This window comes from Zosterops lateralis (assembly GCF_965231275.1).
Source record: "Zosterops lateralis genome assembly, chromosome: Z".
Lineage (NCBI taxonomy): Eukaryota > Metazoa > Chordata > Aves > Passeriformes > Zosteropidae > Zosterops > Zosterops lateralis.
The window spans coordinates 224,801-249,631 of record NC_139800.1 but is presented as its reverse complement, the minus strand read 5'-3'; the positions used below and the strand labels follow the sequence as shown (position 1 = coordinate 249,631).

The 24,831-nt window shown below is 41.0% G+C and overlaps 1 protein-coding gene and 1 long non-coding RNA gene across 2 annotated transcripts; one reads left to right on the top strand and one right to left on the bottom strand.

The window, feature by feature from the left end:
- Positions 1–2,612: 2,612 nt before the first annotated feature.
- Positions 2,613–9,891, bottom strand: LOC310922719. The gene is made up of 4 exons (XR_014592479.1): positions 9,598–9,891; positions 9,012–9,064; positions 7,807–7,891; positions 2,613–3,423 (listed from the first exon to the last, which is right to left on the bottom strand). It is a non-coding gene; the product is annotated as an uncharacterized lncRNA (long non-coding RNA).
- A 315-nt stretch (positions 9,892–10,206) lies between these two features.
- LOC310922707 (protein ERGIC-53-like) lies at positions 10,207–23,222 on the top strand (the record flags this gene model as incomplete). The annotated part of the gene is made up of 13 exons (XM_083883450.1): positions 10,207–10,390; positions 11,172–11,326; positions 11,410–11,517; positions 11,984–12,045; positions 12,771–12,870; positions 13,654–13,777; positions 14,133–14,191; positions 14,783–14,915; positions 15,719–15,915; positions 16,022–16,092; positions 18,272–18,422; positions 19,152–19,273; positions 20,323–23,222. 13 exons carry the CDS (start codon positions 10,207–10,209, stop codon positions 20,357–20,359), a joined length of 1,503 nt encoding a protein of 500 aa, XP_083739576.1. The 3' UTR covers positions 20,360–23,222.
- Positions 23,223–24,831: the final 1,609 nt, after the last annotated feature.

The window sequence follows — 24,831 nt, the reverse complement described above, 5'->3', positions numbered from 1 at the left end:
CCAGCTCAGGCGGCAGCAGCGGGAGGAGGCGGCTGCTCTTTGCCGGGAGGTGAGAGGTGAGAGGTGCGGGCCGGGGCAGGGTGTGCCGGGCAGGGTGTGCCGGGCTGGGCTTCCCACGGACAGCTTCAGCTCCCCGCAGCCCCCGCTGAGTGCGGGACGGACTCCGGGAGTTGTGTTCATGTTCCCGGAAACTTTTTTCCTGTCTGCTGGGACTAACTGCCTCGGGAATGACATTCCTGACGGGCGGGCGCTACCCGTGTCTGCTGGAGAAGGGCGGGGATGGGTGAAGAGGCAAATGCCAGAGCTCGTTTGAGATGGGGGAGTTGAGGTGTTTGGCTGTGCCGAGAGGGGCAGGAATTCAGAGAGATGATGCCGGCCAGAACATTCATGCAAGAACCCAAGGAAGATGAGAGTGGGATATCCATGGAAAATCCAGCCATGAGAGGGCAGTGAGACACAGCCTATGGTGAACGCCACGCATTCAGAGATTACTTCACAATTCTCCTGACCTTGCTCCACCGTGAAACAAATAAATACAAAGGTTTGCTCCAGCTCGTGTGGGAGGAGAAATTAATCCAAACCCAAGACGCTTTTACAGCACAGGTGGGAAAGATTCTAAAGATAAACAGCACTGCTTTGTGCGTGCCTTGTGATTGTGGTCATAATAGATGTATAATATAGCACACATGTATCCTATGTAATATACACTAAATATGTCAGATATCGATAATAAATATAATACACAATATAGTTATAATATATGCTATTTGTAAAGCATTATCAATTCAAGTTATGCTATTACAGTTGATGCTTGCATTGAATATATAATACTTCCCTGCCAATTACTGAAGGAAAACATCACTCTGGAGTCAGGTAACAATTGCAACAGGTACCCAGAGAGATTGAGGGATCTCCATCCTTGAAGATACTCCAAACCAAAAAGCTCTGGGAGCACAGAGCTCCTATTACCCCTGCAGAGGTCCTGGCCCAAGTATGTGACAGATCTTTGACCACTGGGAGCGCTGCAGCCGCCCAATAAACCCTAATTAATTAATCCTAAATTGCACGTGCCAAGCAGGTTGCAAAAGTCTTCCTCCATCCGTGTTTCTCTGATACACCTCAGGCAGTTTGTGACATGAGGTGCGAACGAAAGGAGGGAGGATAGAGACAGTTAAAGATCAAGAATCAGGTGTTAAATCCTCCCTGCTCAGTCCATGCCTGTGCATTCCCCATTAATCATAAATACACTTGGTGCCCCTCTACTCTGAAGCAAATTATCAGGGTGGTTAAATGCAGCTAAGGTGACAATATTTAGAATTTCCCAGGTCTTATCCTCCAAGCCATACTCAGGTAAGTCACCAGGCAGACTTTGCAAAGCTGAGCCCAGGATGAGCTCCCATGTGAGCTGGACTAACCAAGCAATGAGGTCAGGGTAGGATAATGGGGCAAAATGAGCTCTGCTACAAGGAAATGTCATGTTGATAAATGCAATTGCAACGTTTTTTATAAACAAAATTAAACTTCATTTGCTTCACAGTAGCTAATGTGCCGTTAATTCAAACCCCATAGAAGAACTCACTGGACACAGTTAATAGTCAGCAGAGCAGATAGGCCAGGCTTTGAAAGCATTTAATATTCACTGAAGTGCTGCTTGTATCCAATTATAACTCACTGCTTGCCATCTTAATAATTTAAATCTGTCCACTCTTTAGAGAGGAAAAAAATGCACTAATCAAAGACATGAATGCACCTTTTGCTTTTGACAGCATTAAATTAAAACTAAATGGTAGATCTTGAATGAATTATTCTGAAAGAATAAAGGCATTAATGAGGTAATTTCATTATAGAGGCTCATCCAAGCCTATGTGAAAACAAGGGAAGTAAATGGAGAGGAAAGCCGCTGAGGAAATTAGGGTTCCTTCCACACTAATTAATGTTTGGGGGCATTTAGTATAGGCACCAAATTAACTGCTCCAAAGAACTCCATTGACAAAAAAAAGACATTGTTGCCCTGCCATGTAATTAGAAGACAGTACAAGCAGAACACTTAATGAGTATAAAGCCAGCCTTTAACTTATTCTGCCCAGCTTCTGAAAACATGCCTTTGTGGAGGCCTAAGTTTAAGGAAGCACTGGGCGTACAATATAGGATTGTTTAGGTCCTTCTGGTCGCTGAGCTGTAAACAGGTAGCCTTGAATGACAGACTCTGAGACTCCTGGGAGGCCTGGCTTCCCAGAAGGGAGAAAAAAAAACCACCAACAAACCCAAAAACCCCCAACCAAAACCAACCTTAAATGCATCCAGAAAGAAGCAAAAAAAAGGTGAATAGGCTCGGCCCGGCAGAGCCAGCACAGTGAATGCTCACTGCTGTCTTAAGTGATTACATGATGTTGTGCCACCCCCTCTCATTGAGTTATCTTTACACTGCTTTTGTCTCCTCTAATTGAAGCTGATGAGGTGCTAATTGGTTGCTTTTTTAAAAAAGCACTACTTAAGCACTGGCAAACAGAGTAAGACAGCGTGAGTGGAGTTAATGAGGGCTTAGCAAAAAACAAAAAAAATCAAAAACCAACCAAAAAACCACCCCCCCCCCAAAAAAAAACCCCAACACCACCCCCCCAAAAAAAACCCAAAAAACAAACCAAACAAACAAATCACACACACACATACCAAAAAAACAAACAAACAAAAAAAACCCTAACAAAACAAAAAAACCCACCACAAAACTCTACCAAAACCAACCACCCTCAAAAGCCTAAATCTAAACTAACTCCTGTTGTTCGAAACTAAACCGAGAAGGGAAATGACTGTAGTAGTTTGAGTTTTGGGAGAGAAAGAGACAATTCCAGCACTAAATGAATGCCCACACTTTGGCCAGTATTCTTGGCATTATTTTTATTGTTTAAATTAACCCTGTTGTCACTACAGCTGGATCCAGAGGTCCTGCCTTTGCCATACCCAAACGCATTTTCTAAAGAAGGGTCTGCAAAATATTAAATACTCTGTATTTTCCATGTATTCTGTAGGTGGGCTGATACTAACTCCTGGTTTTCAAGACCAATTTTGTAGCTCCCAGAGACTGAGAGTATTCTGAGTGCTAAAGAGTACAAAAAGGCCTTGCTGTATTGCTGATGTTGCCTGGCAAGACACAGATATAATTCTGTGAGCTTTTTGAAGGTGACACTGCAAATCCCTGTGTTAAACACAATCCTCTGCCGTTTCTGATTTTTTTAATCTCCAATCTAGGCACACGTGGGCACAGGATGCTTTTTCAGGGTGTTTGTCCAAGTAAGCAACACTTTTAGGGCTCCAGGGAGAGGCTGCCCAATGGTGACCGATTCAGACACTCTGGCACAGGCTCAGGACCAACAGTCCAATCTCGAAATTCTTCACAATCCATCAGCTAAGTAGTTAAGTAGTTTCCTATGGGACGGAAAGAGGAAAGTGGAGCTGCAACTCCTCCAGTCAGCTCGAGAAGACAATGAACTTTTCACTAAGACCACTTCTATTATCTCTTTATATAGATGAGCAATAAAGTGTCAGGGCTCTTCCTTTCCTCACTTTTTTTTTTTTTTTTTTTTTTTTTTCCTGTGAATAGAAAACCCAGTCAGTTTACAAACATCAGGTTCCTTGGGTTTGTGTTTATGCTTGGTAACTTGTAGCTCTATTCACATTCTAAACTGGATTCTATTCACTTTAATGCATGGTCACTTGCTTTTCTTTCGGTTGTCATGAAAACGAGGGATTTCTTGCTCGCGGCTAAGAAAGAAACTTCCAAGAGAACGAAGTTACAACCAGTTCCTCCAAACGGGTGCCCACAGCCGCCCAGCTATAAAAGAGCCAAGAAAGATGCGAAACTGGAAACCCTGCTTCTTCCTGCAGAGGCAGAGAGCAATTCCGTGGTTGCAAAGCTCCCAGAGTGCCACATCCCAAATCACCTTTGTAATCAGCATTGCGCTTGCTAGAGCAGAGCATATTTTGATTTGTTTCTGGTGGGACCTGGGTGCATTTTCAGACCATCTCATCTGTGGCTCTTACCATCAGGAGCAAATAAATCTCATCTTTGACCTCAGAGGCAATCTGGCAGCTATCCCTGCAGGAGAGGTGGCAGATGGCAGCGCATCCATCAGTTGCTGGCATCAATAAAGCTGGAGAAAGCAAGGAGCAGAAAAGAGGCTGGGAAGTGAAACTGCCCTGGCTTTCCCTGTCCTCCTTCCTGCTGCTTTGTCTCATAGTCTGAAAACGGCTTCTCCTCAGTTTTGGTCACTCTGGAAATGTTAGTTCAGTAAGAATTCACTTGGGGTAATGTTAATAGGTTTACAAATTTCGCTTGAAGGCAAAAAACACGAGGGGTGACGGCAAAGGACTTGGTGTGGGTGTGTCAGTAGGTGTGTCTATTTTCCCCTGAGTTCCACAGGTTTCTTCGTGGTGTTTCCAGAGCTCTTCTCAACAAAACTCAATTGAAGGGGACTTCCCCTGACTTATTCCTTTGGGTGCCAAACCCACTGAGAACTCCTTCCTGCTCACGTACAGAAATAGAGAAAAGTGGCCGAAGCCGAAGTTCAAAGGCAGGGATGTTCCGTGGTTTTCATGGCTCATTTCTGGGTCATTCGATGAAAGAGATTCTAAATTTGACAACTCCTAATGTTCAAAGAGGTTTAGATGGTTTTAAATCTGTTCAGCTCATCCCTGTTTGAGATAAACACGAATGGCTCAATTGTTCATTTTAATAAAATTCAAAATAAAAAAGAGCCATCCAGCACCACAGAAGGACATGTTAGAAGGGCATCTCTCACTGAAGAGGAAAGTGAGGATGGTGCAGCTTCATTCCATCTTATGGCCACTATCTGGTCACTATCAAAACAGTAATTACCACCATGAGGCTTCTACAGGCCAAATTTGGATTAAGGCATTTGATTTTCACAAGCATGTTAAGCTCTTGGCAGTTCCTTTAGTGGATTTAGCCACCCAATTGATGCATCCTTTTGAAATCTAGCCTTTTTAATGAAGTGGGCTGTGGAAGGCATGATGCCCATTATTAATCAATTGCCCATCCATTATTTGTAAGATTTAGCCTTGATCCGGGAATAATTATCAAATTATGTCTCAAAAAAAAAAAAAAAAAAATCAACCAAAAAACCTGTGATGGCATCCTCAAAAATCTTGCGTAGAGAGGCTTTGTTGGCCTTGTTGGCCCTCTCGCCAGGTATTTGGCAGTTGGAAGAAAAGCAAAATATTCCCTAATATTTTGCATAAATTCTCCTTGCCACTGTTCAAACCTTGAACTTATTTAAGGCTATCACTTTTTTTTTTTTTTTTTTCTGGCTACCTGTGGGCAAAGAAAGTAAATTCCCTTCTGGATGTTTGTTTGTTAGCTTGGTTTAGTTTTTTTTTTGGTTGGTGGCTTTTTTGTGTCTTGGTTTGTTTTTGAATATTGTGAGGGGCTTAGGTTTTGCCAGCTCACCTTCAGTACAGTCTTACCCTTAACTGAAAGTCCCACAGTTCATGTTTGAGAAAGCAGAGCGTTTCAACTTCCCCTGTGCAAACAGGTGGCCTAACGTAAAAACCACCTGCTTTTATGCCAAGGCTACACAGAAGAAAAAGAGATCAGCTGGCCTCTAAAATTGTCCTGAGTTATAACTCCACATATTTCCAAAAAGCATGGCACAAAGCTAGAGGTGCCTGTATTCCTGCCACAAGAACACCCCAGCTGTTACAGAATATCCTCTGATTGTCCCAAAAAACAGAGAACGCCTGTTTGTTTTAAGGAAAGTTTTGCAAAATGCCTGTGCAATTCTTTCTCTCACAGACCTATGGCCCAAGTGAACTGAGAAAGCGGCAGATATTTAATGGGTCATCTCCACTTTCTGTACTCTTTAATATCCTTCAAGCACAGTAATCTCATTCCCAACTGTTCCTAAGTCATACAGAACAAAACAATGCGAGAATCCATTTTGAAAATATTAACGAGTTTTACTAAATCCATCTATTTTGCTACAGATGAGCTGTTTGGCTATTTTATCCATGTCCATGGTATTTGTGTGTGAGATTTGCCCTGTCAAATCTCCCGTGGGATTAATTCCCAGAGTCCAAAGTCCCAGGAGTGTATTGCGTCCTGAGCTCTTGGAAGAGCTGTCTTGCTTTTCAGCGTGCTAAATCCCCCAGGGTGATTCCACAGGCAGCAACCTCCGGGCAGGACTAACCTCGGGAGGAAAAGAACACCCAGCACAGGGTGAGTGTGTCAGCAACGGCAGCTGACGCAAACAGCGACACCTTCACACTGGGAAGTCACGAAATCCATCAGTGCTGACTGAAGTATTTCGGGCTTGTCAAGCGTCATTGTTTTGGACTTCTCCTGACCTCACTTAGCAGAACGGTGCCACCGCCTGAAAGCTTTGCCTTCACTATTTGCCGTGATAAGTAGCTCTGTAGGCATTTGTTTTCTCTCATCAAATCATTAAATGGTAATTCAGTTGTTAGTTCGCCTTGCCCAGTTCGAATACATTTTGCAGCCAGTAACCATTCCCAGTTCATTAAGTGCCTGACCTCAGCAATAACACCCCCTCTGCTCGGGTTGCCTTGGAAACAAAGCTTCCTGTGCGTAATCCAAGCTTATCTAGCTCTTTATCCTACATGTGACCCTTAATTACTTGCTAAATTAGAAAGGTTTTCTGAAAATCACAAGAGGAGGTTAATATGTTCTTCCAGAGCTGGTCAAGCTAAGATGACACTAAATTCGCAGGGAATTCAAATTCCATGATCCCTGAAGGCGTCTCTTTCAGAAGGAAGATGAACTTTCCCAATGGGAGGCAGTGTGCCATGATAATGCTCCTGTCACTCACTTTCCTTGCCCTGCTTGTCCAAACCCAGCTTAATCCAGTGTGAACAACGGAGTAAGTAAATATCAGGTTGATTAATTATGGTGCAAGATTCAGTAACCACTTGTCTTCTGTAATTAACAGTGTAATTGAAATTCAATAATACACTTCATACACAGATTGCTGGCCTAGGAGGAGGAGCAAGGGAAAATTCTCAAGGCTGTGACAGGGAGATGAAGAAAAACGGGGCTCGATATATTAATTGTGTTTTTTAAATCGTGGTACATTTAAATAAATTTCTCTGTCAAAAAATAGGTTTTTTTAAAGGCTGGATTCATGATTTTAGAGGCCTTTCCCAACCTTAATAGTTTTATTATTCTAAAAAGAAAAATTGTTACTTCTAGATGTCTTGGAATAGAGATGAAATGGGGTTGGATTGTTGAAATACGGCTTAAAACTTCTAAAAGTCCACCTTCCCTTCACTGATTTGATAAACAGACACAATGAGAAAACGTAATACTCTTAAAGATGCCCAGTGCTTTTCCTATCAATTGTTTCCAGTGGCAACTCAAGGACAGTGAGTCTTTGGCTTCGAGTGGCTTCATAAAGCTGTGCTAAGGCTCAAAAGCTAAGCATGGTCTCAGGAAAAACCAAAGCTAAAATCCTCTCTGACTTCCACACAGCATTTCATTAACTGCACATATATTCAAGCACAGCCAGTGCAAAAATCCCAGTCTGTTTCAGCATTCTTATCTATTGTGACACAGGAAATAATTCTGCCTGTGTGCAAAGGCTTGCTTTCAGGGATATTTATAAAAATCATGAACTGATCACTGAGATGGGAAGAGACCAGACAGGTCCTCTGGATACAGACAGATACAGCCACCTGCATTCCTGCTCAAAATCCTCAAGTTCAACACAAGATACCTCAAAAGTTAATTAGCATAAGCAGCGGTTCTCCCCGTGCTTTTTAGGAGAGTTCACTCACCGAAGCCTCATTTTTCTTTTTCCGTTTTTCTCCTCCTCATCCCTTTCTGGTGTGGGCTTGTTAATGTGTCCAAATGCTCAGAGCTCTGGAAGATGAAGGAGAGATTTAGAGTTAATGTGTGTTCAGAGGGGTCTTGACTTCCCTGATGAGATCTTTGGAAAATATCATGGCATTTTAATAAGAATAACGACAGAGAAATTATACCACCTATTTCCAGGCAGAATTTGAGGCAATGAAGGTATTTAACTTTCTGTGATTGTACAGAATTATGATTATACAGATTATCATCCCGCCAGTGCTCTCAGTCCCTGTCAATCCAAGTTTCAGGCCAGTGGGCAATTTTCTGTTTTCTTTGCTGAGCCTTCATTTCCCTGTTACTGGGTTTGAATTCAAATGTAATTTTCAGGACAGAATTCAAGAAAGTTCTTACAAATAGGAAACATTCTTTGTTTCCTCTAGTGAGCTCATGTGGCAAAACAATTCAAAGAGACTTAACTTGAAGAGTCTAAACTCCTAGTATCTATAATTCTGGGGGTCTCTGGATGTTTTCCTGCATGTCACAGCAGATTGGAGGGCAGCTTTCCATGCCTGGGAAGAAGACTTTTAAAGGCATTTCCATTTTCAAAGGAGGTTTTACAAATCCTCCACGCACAATTGCTAAGACAGTGTCTATGCCAATGCCTCTAAGTGGCAAAATTTCAGCCTCCTTTCACCTGTGTGGGTGAGTGGGTAAGAGGGAATCATTTCAAGGCTTGTGCTTTTGGATTTCTAGTCTCCTTCTGCGTGGTTCTGGTATTTTACTGGCATAAATTCTGAGGTTACTGCCAAATGTAGGATAGAGACAGGACAGGGTCTCATGCTGCTCTGTTTGGATCTTTGATGCACACACCATTTTATCCTCCTTAAGTAATTCCAGAATTTGAACTCAAAAATTACTTTCTAGATCTTTATAGGAGAGAAAAACAACTGAGTTTTGTGTGTCTAGAAAGCTGTCAAGAAGACTCTACCAATTCCCTTCACATCTCCCACATATATGCTCTAAATATGCAAAACAGATTCATAAATCAGGGATGGTTTAGAGTATTGTTAGATGAAAGGCACTATACAAAGCAAAACATCAAGCACTTCTTTTTATAGAAAGTGTTAACTGATCAAGAATATTCAATATATTTATATATTGAAATTCTAAAATTTGTCTCAGAAACATTTTGCTTGCCAAGTCTCATCTGGTCATACATTTGTTTACTCGTTTGTGTAGCTGAAAAAGAAGTGAGAATGTAAGGGTTTACTTTCACCCATGCTGAAGAAAATGTGTGCGATTTTAGAAAAAGAACTTAGTCTCTCCTGAATGCCTCCAAGATCATCCTCTTCTTTAGCAGGCTCTGAACCTACTGAGTCTTAGATTGCTCATATTCACAGATTAAAGAAAGGATGTCAGAATCAAACGGGTATGAAAAATGTAGAACAAAACCCAAAGACGTAAAGAAACTGAAAAAAACCCCATCCCACTCCTGATAATTATTTTCTTTTCCAATAAGGCTGTAGACAGGCTGCTAAATGAAAACGGAGAGAATGAAAAAGGACGCTCTTAACTGCTGGTTCAGGGCTTGATTTAACCCCGAGACAAGCCCTGCCCCTGCCCTGTGACGCTGCACACGGACTGGCAGCCGTGTTTCTCGCCGTGTTTCTCGCCGTGTCAGTGCCGGGGCTCTCCCCAGCTGTCACCACTGTCACCTGCCCGGGGCCGCCCGCGGCCGGGCGCGTCTGTCACCTGAGGTTTGTTTTGCTCACCTCTGCGGAGGGCTGGCCTCGCACGTTCAGAGAAACAGTGTGGATTTTTCTGCGGGACTTCCGACTACCCTGCAAATTAACTGAAAAGAGCAGTGCGGTCTTTGCTAAGAAAGTAATATTAAGGGGAAAGAACAGATTCTTTCTCTTTCAGACAGGCTGTTCACTGTTAGCCGCTCGCAGCTGCCCGGGAGGCCGCACGAATGCGGCGGACCGGCACACCAGCTCACAAGCGCGGGGCCCCTCGGGGCCGAGGCACCTCGGCAATTCACCGGAAGGGACCGGGATGGGGGCCCCGCTCCCACCGTGCCCGGCGGCCCGGTCCCCGCCCGCCCTCAGCCCGGCCCCGCCCGCCCCCAGCCCGGCCCGGTCCCCGCCCCGCCCTCAGCCCGGTTCCCGCCCTCAGCCCGGCCCCGCCCGCCCCCAGCCCGGCCCGGCCCGGCCCGGTCCCCGCCCCGCCCCGCCCTCAGCCGGTTCCCGCCCCCTGCCCGGCCCGACCCCGCCCTCAGCCCGGCCCGGCCTCTCTCCCCGCCCCGCGCGCGCCCGCCCCCGCGCTCGTCCAATCAGAGGCCGCCCCGCTGGCCCTGTGCATCGCCGCGCAGCTTGGCCAAGATGGCGGCGCCGCTCGCCCCGCTGGTGCTCCTGCTCGCCCTCGGCCGCCCGGCGCTCTCCGGGGCACAGGCCACGGAGGGCGCGGCGGCTGCGCCGCATCGGCGCTTCGAGTACAAGTACAGCTTCAAGGGGCCGCACCTGGTGCAGGCGGACGGCACGGTGCCGTTCTGGGTGCACACGGGCAGTAAGTGCCGGGCGGGGATGGCGGGGCCGGGCCGGTGGCGGTCCTGAGAAGGAGGCAGCAGTGTCCGGTCGGGGACGCCGGGTCTCGGGGAGAAGCCGCGGGCGAGGCTGGCAGTGGGTGCCCTCCGTGCCCTCGGACTCCACGTGGCACCGGAGGGGCAGAGGAGATCCTGCGGTGGCGGGAGAGTGCCCGGAGCCCCCCGAGCTCCCGCAGGCACCCGCGATCCCCTGGTGCGGGCCCCGGGCAGGGACTCGTGGCGCTGTCGGGAAGTGCTGATGTGTCACTGCGGCCGCGCTCCGGGTCGGCCCGGGCCGCGCTGCCAGAAAAACTGTTGGGTTCCAAAGCTCGAAATGCAGAGTGTGCCTTGGCAAATAGGACTTGGTTGAACAACGTTTGTACGGTTTCTGTGCGCTCTGGATTAATGGTTCCGAAAGCTTGTTGCCTTTCCTGAGTGTCCCCCTTTGTGAAAGGTGTTGACACTTACAGTTCTACCTTCGCATAGTTTCTCTGCAATAACTTCTGCTGTGGTTTTGGGTTTTGTCAGACTTTAATTTAGTTGCTACTGCTTAATTCTTAAATGTAATCTTTTTACTTGACATTATGCTGCAAGTGACATGAGGGAAACTGTCTCTAGATGAGGGGGTTTGCCCTGCTTTCTCAAGAAAATAATACCTAAAACAAATGTTATTTAATGCAAGCAAATGAATCTGTCTCTGAATGTATGCCTGTTGTTCTTTTACACTGCTGAACAGAAAGTTAGAACATCTTGTTTCCTTTCTAGATGCCATCCCAAGTGCAGATCAGATCCGTATAACGACCTCCTTGAAAAGCCAGAAAGGCTCAGTGTGGACAAAAAACAAATCAATATTTGAATATTGGGAAGTGGAAGTGACCTTTCGAGTTACAGGAAGAGGTCGCATCGGTGCTGATGGATTGGTAGGAGCAGTTTGATCTAACTGAGAAAAATAGATGTGCTTTAAAAGTGAATCTTGACTTATGACTTTTTGCTTTCTTCATAGGCAGTCTGGTTTACAGAAGAGCAAGGCTTGGAAGGCCCTGTTTTTGGGGCAGCTGATAAATGGAACGGTGTTGGAATTTTCTTTGATTCGTTTGACAATGATGGAAAGGTTGGTTGGAAGGAAACTCTCGTAGCAAAGATAACAAATTAATTTCCTGCCTGCTGAGGAAAAAAACTAGGATGTTGTTTTCCTACTCTTCCCGTCTTTCACTTCAAAGGGAATAAAATAAAACAAAACAGTCAAGTTTCCCTTATATGGGAAACACCAATTTCTATGTGTGTCTTCAGAGATGCTCTTTTTCATGGAAGATATCTGCCTTGAGTAGCTCAGCAGCAAAGATTTTGTAGCAGATGAGGATGACAATTAGTGTTTTCAATTCTCAGTTTTCCAGTCCAGAATGATCCTGAAACTTAAACAATACATTGTAGGACTGCTTTGGTGCTTTTGCTTTCCCCGCACAACTTTGGCTTGCTTTTAGGCATTTTAGACTGATTTAGTAGAAGGCTGTCTGAGATGTTTCTGATATTTCCTTTCAAATTAAACTAATCCATTTGTGTGCCATTTCTTTCCCTAGAAAAACAATCCGGGAGTGATTGTTGTAGGCAACAATGGAAAGCTGCTGTATGACCATCAGAAGTAAGTTTATTTTCAGTGTTATTGCTGAATGCTTGCTTTTGAATGATGAAATATTCCATGAAAGCCTTTGAGAAGCATTGTAAAGGCTTCTTTCATATGAAACTTTGCTTTTTCCTTTACGTTTGATGATTTGTATTTGTTAAAACACTGCTTTGGCAGTAACAGCAGAGAGATTGGCAACTGATGGATATTTAAGTGGCATATGCCCTTTGGGATGGATGAACTCAGATAAATGTAGGCACTATACAGACTTTTGCTTATGAGGAACCTCCATGCACAGCTAATAACTGGCAGAAGTGACTACCTGAAAACTAATTGCTATTACTAAAATTAGTTGGATTAATTTTGATTTCTGATTGTTTATCAACAGCACAATGGATACCTTTTTCGATTTTGGAGAGGAGTGATGTCTAGCTCAGTTGGTACAGTCTCTACAGCTTATTTCCATCTAGGTTCCCAGGCGCAGGAATATATCTGAAAATTATATCCTAGAATGTATCTTAGAAAACAGATTTCTCCATTGCTACATTCCCTCTGCATTGTGTCCTGTGTACAGAGTGCAGTATTGGAGATCTCTGCAGAAAGATTAGTGCAATTACAGAACAGCCTTGGAAAAGTTTGCATATTGAAAAACTGGGATGAGGTTGCTTAGTGAGAATTAGACACTTTTGGCCCAGCTGATTAATCATAACACAGGGTTTTATTGATGTTCTCTTTTTGCACAGTGATGGATCCACGCAAGCACTGGCATCTTGTCAGAGGGACTTTCGGAACAAGCCCTATCCTGTTCGAGTCAAGATCACTTACTACCAAAAAACACTGACTGTAAGTTTGAAACAACAGAATTACTTGTCTTTCTCAGCTTCTTAAATGTGAGACTTTAGTCTTGTTGCAACTCTGAAAACCTATATTAAAACCCACTGGTATAAGGATGTCTTTAAGACTTCTTAAATACTATCCAGCTGATTGTGAATTCCTTCTAGATAAAGAGAGAAAAATACTCATGTGGTGCTAGGTTGTGAAAGCTACAGTGCGTGCTTGTTGGCTTCTGATTCCTTCTGGAAATGTGCTGTTCATATATTCATATGTAGCAGCCATAAAGTGCAAAGCTATCATTTTGTAGTAGAAGTTTCTCTAAAAGTAAACATGACTGCACCTAGAAGAGGGCGGACCTTGTACTGTGTTGTAATGGGAAAAGCTGCCTGTCACTCTTGAATGAAAGTTAAATTTCAGCCTCCAAGGCTGCTCTGTTTTCACCTGGGCCCTGATGCCTCCTCTAGGAGCTCCTCTGTCCCAGATGTTGCTGTTAAACTTAGCAGTTCTCTCTTTCTCAGGGGGTGCATTTGCAGACTGGCAGACTCTCGCTAAACTTTGAATCAGAACTGCAGGGGATGACTGGTGTAGATCAGTTGCCCAGAATCTTCTTAGAATGTGGACTCTTGCAAATAGAATGCTTATGTAAAATGTCTCTTTCAGAAAAGAAATAGTTTTTGGTTTCTGGTATGAGCTGCTGAGTTACAAAATAAGTTGTATTTTGTGAGCATTACTGCAAACTGACAAAACACTTAACACAAATGTGATGAAAATCCTAAGTGTTTGTCCTTTTAGGTATTAATTAATAATGGCTTTACTCCGGATAAAGAGGACTATGAATTTTGTGCCAAAGTGGAAGATATGGTGTTGCCATCACAAGGGTACTTTGGAATATCTGCAGCCACTGGGGGACTTGCAGGTGGGAAATGTGAAAAATTACAGCAAGTGCTGTGGGGACTTGCAAGGCCTTGCAGGAGAGGTTGGTTGGGTGGTTGGGTTCTTTTACTACCTGTGTTGAGCCATCATACCAATTTTGGACCATGATGATGTAATTAACCCTCTTGCAGTCCCAAATTACTGACATGCTTTGGCCTTTTCCTGACTCCAGCTAAAGAATTTTTGGTTTTTCCTGACCAAGCCCCTTTATAGTCTTATTCCCCACTCCACAAACTATTGGGAGGATGATGGTTTTTTTAAGATCCTTTGCAAGTGGAAGATTGGCTTGGAAATTACAGACATTTGTAAGGTGGTTTTGTTTTGTTTGTTGAATACAGATGACCATGATGTGCTGTCATTTCTGACCTTCCAGCTGACTGAGCCTGGGAAGGAAGCAGTAAGCATTTTTATGCATTATTGGTAAAATATTTTATTGTGCATGTTAATTATTTTATATGCAGCAACAGATTATGGTATTTCCTCTTAAGTCACACGTTGCAGTCCTGTTTGACAATTTTGGCATGTAGCTGTGCTGTTATCTGGTTTACAAAAGTTATACTAGTATTGTAATGTTTCAGTTATATTGTCATTAATATTCTCAAGACCAGAATTCTGGAAGCAACACTGAAGCAACAAAACTTGTGATGCTAAATCAAACTATGCAGTACTACAAAGTACATTTTCTTTTGGAAGTGGGCAAATGTCTGTTCTCACTTTCAACTTTACCTACTTCTAGAATGGTGCTGTACTGCTAAACAGCTTTATCCTTGTAAAACTTGTTTTAATTTTCTGTTGGGAAAAATTTCTGTTTGATCTCCCATGTGAATTTGGAGTTTTTCACTTCAGCTAAATGTATGAATGTGCTGCAGTAATTTTGTGTTCACATCTGAGATCTGAACAGCCTTGCTGCAGACTCAGTTATGTTAAGAGTGGAGGAGAACATGAGAAAAATCTCACACGAGCCCTTCCCTCCAATAATGTTTTAAAGCCAACACCAGATGCAGAAATCCCTCAGAAAGATAAAGAGAAGTATCAAGAAGAGTTTGAACACTTTCAGCAAGAATTGGATAAGAAGAAGGAAGAATTTCAAAGGGAACATCCTGATGTGCAAGGACAGCCAGGCAAGTTATTTGAGCTGTTTTTCAGTTGTCCAGGAAAATATTTGTTTTCCAGGATGTTCAGAATTAGGGATACTCTGGCTGGTCTTGCTAAGCTCCCACTGATGTTACTTACATTATTATAAAATCTTCACTGGAGTATGTTTCCTGTTTCTAAAGTTATTCAGGTGGTGCCTGGATTAAGAACAAAAGGAATGATTGGAAACGTGGTGGGAATTATGAACAACAGAAGGGAGAGAAGGTCGTGCATCCCTCTGTAAAGTGGTGATTTAGAAAGCATGGCCTTTTTTCATTACTTAGAGGACATCTTTTTGGTCTGTTCTATGCACATTCATAGAAAACTTTTTTAAAGGTGGGCTAGTGCATATCTTGGAACATATGCTTACCATGGAAAAGATTTTTAATGCTTGGCTAATGATGGGGAGACAAGAACCTGATTAGTTGAAAATATTGTGGAAGCCATTTGTTACTTCCGTGGATTTTAATAGCTGTATGTGACTGCAAATACACTAGGAATGTACTTTGGGCATCCAGATGTGAAATTTCAGGTTGTCATCTTTATTGCACAGTGATAAGTTATGACTGTTCTAAAGGTCCTAATACGTTATTTTGAGCCGCATTTTTGAGATACAGCTCAGCCTTTCTTTGATAAGAAATAATCCCTTTGCCAGAGTCTTTTGGACTTTGGGATGGTGAAGTTGTAGGAGAAGGTAGATGGATGTGGCCATGTTAAGGGAGAAGAAGAATGATCCAATGCAACTTGTGAACGTGCACATGCGTAAGAACCCCTTGTGCTTTTTTCTTAGCAGCAGATGATGTTTTTGAAACTGTGAGTGATCGTGAACTGAGGCAAATATTTGAGGGGCAGAATCGAATTCATCTGGAAATCAAACAGCTTAACAGGCAACTGGATATGATTCTGGATGAGCAGAGGAAATATGTCTCTGCAGTCACAGAGGAGATTGCCAAAAGAGGAGCTGGGTTTCCAGGTCAGCAAGGACAGGTAAATAAAACCCATTGTGATTCAGAGCCCAGCCTGATTTCAGCAGTGGGATCCATTTGTTTTTTCCAAGATATGTTGATCTTTTTTCTTCCCCCGTCCCTACCAGGTTTCCCAGCAAGAGATAGAGACAGTTGTGAAAACCCAAGAAGAGGTCATTAGACAAGTAAAAGAAATAAGGTATTTACCTTCCAAATAGTATGGCAGTGTTTTGAATTTGATGATTCAAATTGTGTGTATTATTTCAGTGGGATAATATTGACAAACTTGATGTTTGTGTCAGTTCCTTAGTGAAGACTCCCTGCATATATTGAATTTCTGTAATAAAATCAGTTTGTGCCCCAAGGATTGCTAAGCACCCTAATTTGTCTCTTTTTTATCATAAAATCCACTTCAACAGGTAAGTTCAGCCACATTAAAAACAGTGAAATATATCCCTTATCTTGAAGGTGCTATACTGCTGAAATAGATCTGTGAAGATGCTTGTGTTTGATTGGGATGTCTCAGTACTTCTTTTAAGATGTTTTGCTGTTGCTGTCTTAATCAGGAATGGTTTTAAGCTGGTTTAGTCCTTCATTTGTAGCAGCTAAAACATTCCTTACCTTGTATTTAAAAAAAAAACAGGAAAACAATTCCTTCAGTTGTGCTTTTTTTCCCCCTGTATTAGTTTAAGGGCAGCTCTTGTGATTTATCTAAGTAGGTCAGCTTTTTTGTCGAATGAAGATTAGAGTGCTTCCATTTTTGCACTTGTTCTTCCACAGAGGCTTTTATGTTAATATTCTTGACAAATCTTTATACCTTGCAAGCAAATTAGATTTTCTTGTTAACATTGGCAGTCTGCCCTTTTAGTGACTACTTACCAGCCTGGAGTTTGCGTAACATCATCCTAATACTTTTCTTAGATTAAAAAAATGCTTTATTTAGAGAGAGAAATAAACAGCCCCTTGGGGCATCGCTTGTCATCCCGCAGGAAAAGGACTTAGGGGCCTAGTAATTTTCTTGGCAAGATTGTGCATTTCTTAATCACCTGATTACAGAAGAATCTTGCATGTTCTTACAATAGAAACTGTCAGCAGGGTGTTATTAATGCAAAAGTCAATATAAATTCAATTTGATACAGCCCGTGTCTATTAAGGGAAATTATTTTGCTTTTAACAAAGACTGGATCAGTCTGGGGGAAGGTGGGTGGGCAGATTTCTGTTCAGTATGTAGAGATGGTTCTGTTAGGAGGGAGAAGAACCAAGTGAGTGTCCCACTTGTTTTGTAACACTCTGGGGTATGTGGAATGACAGAATTACTGTCAGTGGTTATTAGACAGTGGGTATGATGAGTTATTTAAAATAAAACTTTCCAGTGAGAAATTTCCTTCTAAAATACATTATTATAACACTAACTGCAAGTCCAGGTAAATGAAAAATTGCTGACCACTCTACAGAGAGTTAGGAGTGCTCCATGAAAGCATTGAAATACGCTCCCATCTGAACCAAATGGAAAGTTTTAAGTAAATTTAAAAAAAAATCCAAAGGCATACATTTTGATTGTCTATTCTGTTAATAATGAAGAGATTATCATTCACATGATAAATATTTTAGCTGTGGAATAATCCTCTTTGCAACTCAAAAGAAACAGCACAGTAGGGGAAAATTATATAAACATATTGATTAGAGATTAAGGCTTTTTTCTCTCATTGACTAGTTTACCTCAAACCAAATTAGTTATGAAAACTTAACTTTTTCTGGATTTAATTTCATTTGTTGTAGAAGCAAAATGAATCCACAATAAGACAATATTAAGTATTATGACAATGCATATGGGAATTGAGTACCTCATATAAACGGTAATCACAAAACAAGGATGTATCTAAATCTTTTCTTATCCCTAAAGCCTCTTCCTTATTTTTATTTCTTACATGACTGCTTTTATCTATTTATTTATTTATTTATTTATTTATTTATTTTTCAGAGAGCTTTTGGATTTCTTCAAAGATTGCATTAAACTCTACTGATCCTAAAGCCTTGGCAGGCACCTCAGACAGAGCTGTTGTTCTATGGCCCTCATCAGGCAGGCAGGCAGGCAAAGCAGATGTCTGGCAACAGAATATTTGTTAGTTCTCATTCTCAGTGTGACTGAGAGATGGGGCACTCTACAAATGGCAACTGTCTGCACAATTAACTACTGTTAAAAATCATAGTTTGACTAAAAGATTATTTCTTGAGAGGTATTCTTGAAATTTGCTGCCTTTTCGTGCAACTGTGTATTTCTGCCTAATTCTAATGAACTGAAAGCTGTCCAGAATAACCACTGTTTGTACAAAAGCTGGTGTGTGTTGAAAGCTGGTTTGTTACTGGTCTTGTTTCAGAAGTTCTGTGACTGATGCTCTGAGATCCATCAGTGGGGCTCAACACCCTGGCTCTGCAGGAGTCTATGAAACGACTCAGCACTTCAATGACATCAAAGAACACCTTCACGTAGTAAAGAGGGACATAGAACATTTAGTACAACGCAACATGGTAATTTATGTGCTGGGAGTGTAAAGCATGAGTGTAACACAGCTTTCTTTGGCTGTTAGTGAAAAGCTAGGATGAGCCAGCATGCAATTTAGGGAGCAATTAATCCTTCATTAAGCTGCTTCGCTAAAACTATGCTGCCTTGACCTAACTGCATGATCTGGGTCTTGATGAGAAGTTTTGCACAAAGAGCACGATTTTTAGTCTAATTTCCTGTGGAAACAAGGTCAGGCAATTAGGTTTTCTGGGTGCTTTTTTTTTTTTTTTTTTTTTTTTTTTTTTTTTGTGTTTGTCCCCCTACTTAACAGCTCTGTACAGAGGGGAGATTCTGTGGTGCTTCTGCACACAGGGAGAGCTTTAATCAGGGGAAACTCAGGCAGGCTCTGCTTCAGGCTTCTTAATGCAAAAAATGACTCTGTTCACATTCAAGAGTACCTTAGGCTAGCCTAGGTAGCAATTAAGTTGAATTAGCTTATGATCTGTAGAAGGTTCTTGATTAATTTACTGTATTTATCTATTCTTTCCCATATAACCCTCAATTTAACATCAGGCAATTTGTCTGAGAAATGTTAAAGTGGGAGGGGAGAGTGAGATGAGGAGTAATATTATTTTTCAGAGTACTGTCATTTCTCTCCATTTTCTGCTTATGTTCTGTTTTTTACATCACATTGCAAAGCCCCTGTTTTGTAAGTCTTTTGATGGGATGTCGTTTGCCTTTTTCTTGGTTTTTAGCCATCCGGTGAGAAACAGAAGTGTCCAGAGTTGCCACCGTTTCCATCCTGCTTATCTACAATGCATTTCTTCATATTTGTGGCAGTGCAAACTGTGTTATTCATTGGTTATGTCATGTATAGGTAAGTCTTGTGTGATTTAAAGACAGCAGGGCAAGACAGTTTTGGAACTGCTGACTGATGCCATTGGAATGGTATCATTGTGTTAATCTTGTTAAAACAAGCAATCATTCAAATTGGAAGAGACCTTGGGAGGTCTCCATTCAATCTTCTGCTCCAGATGGGGTCCACACTGAATTCAGACAGAGTCATTTGAGGTTTAAACTGGCCAGGTCTTCAAAACCTCTAAGAATGTAAAATTTACCTCTGTTTAAGAACCCACTGGAAATGCTGAATTATCATAAAGATGTTTGGTTTATTTTACCCCCACTCATCTACCGTGTATCAAGTGGGAGCTTGACCTGACTGTTGTGTCTTTTTTTAAATCTAAGCAAATCGGGATGGTCTTTCTGTTCTCTTCCCCCTCCTTCTGATGTCATAATATTGGAATTCTATTTGCATTGATGAAAAGGACAACCTCCATGCTTGGTAGTCTTTTTGCCATCAACTGGAACAATGATTTCCAAGACAAACAAGGAGCTGGTCTCCCTCCACTTCTTTGTGATGCACTTGTGATTCCTGGATGTGGTTGATCTGCAATGTCTGTGTCCACTAAGAAAATTAATGATTTGCGCCAGAAGGAAAAGGAAATCCCATTTAAAGTCAACTCTTTCCCTGCTTAGTTGCATGGGTTTCCTTTTCTAAGATGATATTTAGGTAAATCAGCTACTGAGAAGCTTCAGAAAATGTTCAAGAGGATTTTAAAAGTCAGCTTTTTTGTTCTTTCATTGTTTCTGGCTTGTGTCCAGAATGTGGGGTTGTTTGTTTGTTTGTTTGTTTTTTTCCTTATGTGTCTGCTGCAAAATTGGAATTAAGTGATGCTACCTATGTCTTTGTGAATAGAAAAAAATTATATTCTGTTTTCGTGATATGACTTACATTTTCTCTAAGTCTCTATTGATAAGGAATGGAACCTTCTAATCCTAAAATAAATGAAAATTTAAAGCAGTTAGCTAGTTTCAAGTGGAAGATAATAAAAGACTTGAAGAATTCTTTTCTGCCTTTTCTTTCAGGAGCCAACAAGAAGCAGCAGCCAAGAAGTTCTTTTGATGACGTATTCCACTTGTGTGTACATAACAGCAGTCTGTATACACAGAAAATTCTACACTTCTGTAAATGAGGGAAATTTTAGTGTTGGAGATACTTCAATATTATAAATTATTGAATTTTGTTAAATAAAATGAGTTCTCATTTCAAGTGTTCATGCTAAAACCAGAAAGCAAATGCTGGATGGGGGAAGACTGTGCGCCCTATCTAGGTCTCTAGGTCTGTGTTTTCAGCTGACTTTTTCATAAATACTGAAAGGCAAACTCCCCATTCCTCTGCTGTTGTTAAGAGTGCAGAGGAGGAGTTGAAACACCCAGGCTTGGTGTTTGTTCAGAGTGTGAAATGCAGATGGATGATTTGTGCAGAAGACTTGCTACTAAGTGTCCTGACATAGCAGTTAAAATAAAAGAGAAGTAGGTAAAAAATCCCAAACCTCAAAGAACCGTTCTTCTGTGAGGTTTGGTGATTTTTTTTTTTTTTTTTTTTTTTTTTTTTTTTTTTTTTTGTAAAAAATTATTGTAAATGTTTTGTTTACCACTTGGATTTGACAGTATAAGAATATTTTCATTAATTCTTACTTAAACACTTTTTAATATGTGGACACAAAGACAGGCCTTTAAGACCCTGACTCTTGATACCCGATATAAAAAATTATACAGAACATGCAAAGAAAGACTTCTCACCTTGTTTTGTGGTTTGATCTTGGGCAGTAAGAAAAAATGTGATAAAGCAACTTCTTCAAGTACATTGTGAGGCTGATTTCTTTTTTCATAGTTTCAAGTCTGTAATTTTTTTGGGAGATTTGTGGAACTTTTCCAGCAAAGATGATTGCTTTATCCATCTTCCAGTCTTATTGTATCAAGGATATGTTTAGTATGTGAACTTGTCTCTACTTTTCTAAAGCTGTCTAGTGTCTTTTCACGTATCAAGTACAGATCCTTTAATTTAAATCTTGACATGGTGAGTATTGTAATCTGCAGGTATTGAGTGTTAACCCATTTCTTCAGAAACTTGCTTTGGACATGTTTGTTAATCTGTAGAATCAGTATTTTGTGTCAATTCCTGCTTGGATTTCAAAAGCATAAGACTGAACATGTGATTTTGATACTACTTATCAAGTGAACATTTGCTTCAGGAAAAAAAGCAAACAGAGGGCCCAACTTAGGAATGTGAAATTAATTAATTATGCCTTGTTTACATATCTGTGGTAATTTTGTCCTTAAGTTGTATGTAGAATTAGAATAAATATTTCTGTGGTTTCCTAAATTCTGTAAAATACACAAATACATCAGGATATTTCACTTAGAACTGTTAATTTGTTTGTCTGAATCTGCAAGAATGATCTGTAATATGACTACTCCTATTGCATTTCTACAGTCTGCTCCCTTGGAGTGCAACACATGCTGCCAAAATTCACTGTAATGAAGAACACTTCAGTATTGTGCCTGTCAGTTTGGAGAAATTACAAATCTATGCAATGTATTTTGTTACTTCAAATACAGTGACCAAAAAGTGAATGTCTGTGCTATACTAAGAAAATGACACTGGCTACACACCAATTAACACATCTGCAGTATGGAGGATACTCCATGTGGTATAGCTGTATAGACTCATTTCTAAATTTGAGCAGATTTTGCTATACTAATGAGAGAGACTACTGCCTCAGGCTAATCAATGAATAAAAATCTTTTTGGATAAAGTAGAATAAGACATTGGAATTTATCTCTTTGGTTCTTTCAACACCAGCAAATATTTTTAGGTGCCTTGAGTCTAAGCTATTACAACCCTGACTCTTGTAATGAAACAATATATTTTCTTAAACGGTTCTGAAATTTTTCAATGGTGTTTCGGTTTTAGACCTTCTTGCATCAGTGCAACATCCAAACAGAACTCCTCTCACAGCAGGCTTTGCAAAACCCCTTATGCAGAAAGTATTTTGATAAATATCTGGCAGAATGAGGAGCAGTTCTGATGTGTCAATTGGAATGAGCCTGGATTTTTGTTACTGTGAATTTACCCACCCATTCCTTTGATTTAAAGCTGGAGCAGCCCATACTCCTGTTTGTCTGGTTAGAAATAAGAGCAGGTTTGGGGTGATGTCTAGAGGGAAACGTGAAGCCTACAGTTTGCTCTTCAGGAGGAGGCTGCTGGATCAGACACGTCTCTCCCACGTGCAATGAGAAAACTTCTGTGGTAGGGAACAGAAGGTCTAACATGGAACATCAGGTAACTGCTTCATCATTCAGTTCACAGTTGTCTCTCCTTGGAGCTTCCATAACTCACTGGATCAAAAGAACATTCCCAACTGCCCAGCTCAAGTTTTGTCCTGTTCTTGAAGTGATAGCAACAAACTGCGATTTTAAGAATATTTTTCAGTCAATGTAACCTCCTGTTAGATTTCTTTCAACAGTGACAGTATGTTTGATTGTTACCCAGTAAGATTTCACAGCTAGGAGTAAAAGACCTTGGAATGTGGTTGGACAATATTAGGGAGAATAAGTTATATTTGAATTGTGGATGATAAGTGCAAATATATGGCAATGACAGATAACAAGATTGTACTGGTGGAGGTTTATTAAACGCATGGTCACCCCTGAATCTTTCACAAGTCAAATGCACATTACGGTTTGTAAATGACATGGTTTCTGGTTTGTAAATTAACTGCTCTGGTTTGTAACTTTTGTGGGAAGAAAATCTGACCTTTCTCAATGGATCAATTGCTGTAACACCAAAAAATGTCTAGTGGTTTGGTTTTTAATTTTAAATTCAAACAGCTGACAGTTTCATGTTTGTTTCTCACTGATGTAAATTGATACTTGGAGTTCAGAGATAACCTCATTTGAATAAAGGTGCATATTTTTAGTAAGCCTTTTTCTTTTCATTTGGTACATGTCCATGAAATCTAAGTAAGTGTATTTGAAGCATTCTTTACCCTCAGTTCAGAGTCAGAACACTTAGAGTTCTGGCTTCAGTTATACCTGACACTCGGGAGTTAATGTCATTCTGAGTCTGAATTCCCTCTTCAACTCTCATTTTTCCCCATCCAAGAACAAGATTTTTAGTCAGTGGAGGAGAGGAATCCTGAGTTGAATCTATTCAAGCTGACAAAACCCTAAATACTTCTTTCTGATGAACCAGCTGCTAGAAAAGGCAACATCCTCTCGGTAGAGGGATGAAGCATGGGGCAGAGTCTGGTTCTTTTAAGAACACCTAAGTATTTTTGCATTATGTGACTGATAGGAACACAGAATCTAGAAAAGATTGGGAGTTTGGATGGCATTTTTGGGCTGGCCTCCCTCTGGAGTTTGCCTGTTTCAAGACTGAGTTTTGTGCTGGGGTTAGAGATCTGTGTGTTCCTTGGGTATGGAATTCAGGCTTTTATATAATCACCCATTTTCATCAGATAAAACAGGAACAGAGTCTTTAATTTTGATTTCACTTCAGCTAGAGGAAAAAGACAGATTTAAAGCAAAGGAAGTGGCAACATAATTAGCTGCTGTCTGTACGTTTTCATGAAGTCTAGGATTCCTGTCATCAACAAAAAGCAGTAAGTTTTTAACTTCAATAGAGCACCTGCCTGAAAACAGAATTACTCGGGGGGTACTGTTGTGCCTTTTGTCACCAGTCTCTCCTGTGTTTCTCAGCAGCTTCAGTGCCATTAAGCCCAGTAACTTTTAAAGCCCTCTTTGTTATCTTTGATTCCAAAATTAATATGGGAAAGCCTTTTGCTGATAGTGAGGTTAAGAGCTGGAGGGGAAGACCTCTTGGTAGTCTCTCCCCAAGCCAGTCCTTGCCTTGCTCAATCCTGTGAAAGCATCACTTTTAGCCACAAAATTATATTAGAAACATTTCTAGAGAGATCAAAGCTTATGGCAAAGTCAGGGAAGTTTCTTTTCAGTAAAGATCAACAACACAAAGCTTAACAGGTATCACTTCCCATAGACTTGGAGAAGACCCTTGAAAAATCAGTGTTTTCAAAGTTCCAGCTAAAAGAATTTTAAATAAAGATGAAGTAGTTCTTACTTGGAATTAATGATTCTGAGTGATAGTTTCAAAAAGAAAGTTACAGTTTCTTGTTTAGTCACTAATAATCCAGGATTTCAGAATGTCTTGGGGCAGGTTGTTTGTGGTTTGGGTTTGTTTGTTGGTTTTTTTTTTTTTTTTTTTTTTTTTTTTTTGTTTTTTTTTTTGGTTTTTTTTTTTGGTTTTTTTTGGGTTTTTTTGTTTTTTTTTTTTTTTCAGGGTTTTTTCTGTTCGGTTTTGTTTTGTTTTGTGGTTTTTGTTTTTTTATAATAGTAATAGGTTTGCTTTAATTAGAAAGGCTGCAATATAGATTAAGGCATTAAGCAAACTGGAATCCTCCCATCTCTCAGTTCTCATCAAAATTATGAGAGTGCTGGGAGAACCATTTAGATAATCAAAACTCCAGAATGTTTCATTAAGGCATGTGCAGTCGGATAAATGCTTAAAACCCA